Here is a 3,344-nt window from a genome sequence, read left to right on the forward strand (position 1 = left end):
TCTATTATGGATCCGTGGCTTACGTCTTTATTAGTTATTGAACTTCGACCTTTTGTTTTTCTGTATGTGTTATGTATTTTTTTTTAATCTAATAAAAATGTAACAAAAAAATTAACCCCCCCCCTATTTAATACAAACTCCAGGTGTTCATATCGTACTCTCCGCCGGCCCGAACAACGAGAGGAACCTCAGAAAAACGCCACCAGATCGACATGGAGTCTAAACCCGCTCCTCTCGCAGTCTGCTTGACTGTGGTTCTCGCGTTCGTCGCCCAACAACGGGTGAGAGGACAACTCCCCCCACCTGTGTGTCAGACCTGGAACTCAACAACTGTCGTATGTAAAGGGGATACGGATATACCGGAGTTTCTACCCGTTCCGCCTGTACGGACCCGATTGCGTCTAACCCAGGTACCCCCCGGCATCCCCGAGTCTGTCATCACAGTAGATCTCCGTTGGAACAACATAACCATACTGTATAACGGCTCGTTTAGTGGGTTAGGAAACCTGAGATCCTTGGATCTGTCTTATAATAATCTACAGACTATCGAGGTTGGTGCATTCGCTGGGTTAGAGACATTAGAAAGTCTTGATATAGGTGATCGGTATAATCTTCCTGATGACGACACGTCTGTGCGAAATACGACGCAAATGTATTCTCTTCAAAATGGACTTTTCGAAGATCTGCGAAACCTGAACTATCTGACCGTGGTGACGTACACAGATAGAGTCGCCAGTGAGGGAGTGTTCTCAGGGTTATCTAAACTCAGGCATTTCAAACTCCGCGTGAAAAATACCAGCAATTTACCCGATCATATTTTTGAGTCTTTGACTTCATTGGAAAGTCTAGAGATACAGGAGCTCGGCGATGACATAAAAGAGGACCAAAATTCCACCACGAGAAGAGTCCACAACGGAAGTGGGTTCCTGCAACGACTCTTACTCTGGGCACCGCTGCACAACCTTGAAACATTGAGTCTCACTGATCTACCGAGAGCGAGTGACTTCTACTTTGGACCTGTATTTAGAAACATGTCCAAGTTGGATACTGTAGAAATAAGGTCATGTTCATTGACCCTCAATGTTGAAATGTTCCGACCGCTGCTACCGACTCTGAAACATTTACGCACTGCTATCGCTCGGATAGCACCCGGCCTGCTGAAGTCGCTCACACATCTGCAGACGCTGGATAATGACTCTTATTATTATAAGATTAGTACCATTATGGGTGTTCTGCCTGAACTCCGACACACGCAGATTCAGGAGTTGTCATTTCTCATCGCCCAGACAGAGGACATACTAACATCTGATACTCTGGCGGGAATAAAAGGTCTCAAACGTTTGAAAAAATTGCGGTTTGACTGGAGCAATATTTACACCATAGAAGCTAACGCCTTTGCGGGTTTGTCACATTTACAAAAGCTGGATGTGACTGGGTCCGTCTTCGAGGTGTTAACTTTACACGACAAGGCGTTCAGCGGACTGCCCTCGCTCACTCATCTTAACATGTCATATAACAAAATTTCTGCTTTACCACAAAAAGAGTTTGAAGAATTGCCCTCGCTCACTCACGTTGATTTGAGATCTAACATCTTACACTCCTCCCAAGCTCAGCTTCCAGAGACCTTGGACTACCTTGATCTCAGTCAAAATATGTTATACAACATACCGGGATTTCAGCTATCCCCATGTGACTTCCCTTTATCATTTAACCTCAGTAGTTTAAAAAGCGTGAATCATCTGAATTTAAGCTGTAATGAAATCAGCATTATTGGAGTCGGATGCCTACCTAAGAACATTACTGTGCTTGATTTGCAGCACAACAATATAAATACGATAATAATGAATATATTCTGCCTTACTAGTGTGCGTTATCTTGACCTTTCTAACAATGCCATCTCCCTTTTTTACAATAATGGTCCACCCTGTGGGCAATCAGTTTTGGAAACATTTAGGCTGCATAACAACGCTATAAAAGAACTAGACTTTTTACCCCAAGCTAAAATGAAAAACTTGAAAACGATGACTCTTTCTCACAACCAAATCCAGCGCATCAAAACAGGACAACTGACAGGGTTGGACCAGCTGGAACATCTAGATCTCAGTCATAACGAGATCAACACCGTCATGCCATCCGCCTTCCATGGACTATCGCGGCTACAATACTTGGATCTCAGTAACAACAAGCTAACGTATATATCAGAGGTGACATTTGAAGGTTTAGGCAACCTTACACATCTAAACCTGGAAGCCAACAGCATAGCAGTGATTGGGGACGCCTTTCAGCGACTGTACGGGTTGAGGCACCTGAATCTGAGGAGCAACAGGTTGGCTGTATTAAATCAAACAACACTGGGTCCTGTTGTCTACCGGTTAGAGACTATCGACATTGCAGACAACCCATTTTTGTGTGACTGTAAGCTAATGTGGTTTGTCGAGTTGGCCCAGGATAAATACGACAGGGTAGAGAACTGGAACAACCCCTATCCTGACGTCCTTCGACGGTACACATGTTCCCGTCCACCTGAACTGCGTGGAAGACGTTTGATAGACGGGTTAACAAAGAAACAGCACTCCAACGACAGACAGGATCCATCAGAACGAAAGTTCTTCAACAGAGTCTGTAGTCATGGATTCCGCCCCAACCGCCTCCTGGCTTGTGTGCTCGCCTCTTCGGGCATCTTCATCGCCATGATGACCATTTTCCTGGTCGACTACCACGTCGGCCGTGTTCAGTACTGCCTGTGGATGTTGGCCAAGTGGAGGAGACCGAAGATTGGTGAAGTAAAGAACCAAGGGCCGCCCAAATACACGCACGATGCTTTTCTTGCCTACAACAACCGGGACGGGCTTAAGTGTAGTTTACGGCCGCAAACGTGTTTTTTTCATCCCGACAAAATTACTGTACGTTGACGATATAACACAGCTGCCGATGTCGTCTTATTGCTCTCGGCCGTCTTATAACTGCGTCGGTGCTTTAGACTGCGTCGGACTTAAAATGCGTCGGGGCTTACAAATGCGTCGGGCTTACAAACGCGTCGGAGCTTACAAACGCGTCGGAGCTTACAAATCACGTCGGGCCTTGCAAATCACGTCGGAGACTGCGACGAGGATTAAGTCCTTATCTAAACCTGCGACGAGGATTAAACTTGACCGGGACCTTTTCACACCTAGTTAACACCTACCCGAGATGTGTATTCAATACACACCTCTTATCAATTTGATACTATTGATCGCGTGTTAGTATGTGCAAGTGCTCGCGTGTGTGTGTAACATCTGTGTACATAATATCACCAGGGTACATAATATCACCACCTTGAGAAATAGTAGTACTATCTAAATTTT

General features: G+C 45.2%; 1 protein-coding gene across 1 annotated transcript; it reads left to right on the plus strand.

The window, feature by feature from the left end:
* Positions 1-212: 212 nt before the first annotated feature.
* LOC109462133 (leucine-rich repeat and immunoglobulin-like domain containing-NOGO receptor-interacting protein 4) lies at positions 213-2,783 on the plus strand (the record flags this gene model as incomplete). The annotated part of the gene is made up of 3 exons (XM_019758627.1): positions 213-864; positions 1,378-1,571; positions 2,085-2,783. Coding segments are annotated over exons 1-3 (1,545 nt in total), but the record flags the coding sequence as incomplete, so codon positions are not given.
* Positions 2,784-3,344: the final 561 nt, after the last annotated feature.

The sequence above is a fragment of the Branchiostoma belcheri genome, unplaced genomic scaffold, assembly GCF_001625305.1.
Source record: "Branchiostoma belcheri isolate BF01 breed outbred unplaced genomic scaffold, Haploidv18h27 scaffold995, whole genome shotgun sequence".
Lineage (NCBI taxonomy): Eukaryota > Metazoa > Chordata > Leptocardii > Amphioxiformes > Branchiostomatidae > Branchiostoma > Branchiostoma belcheri.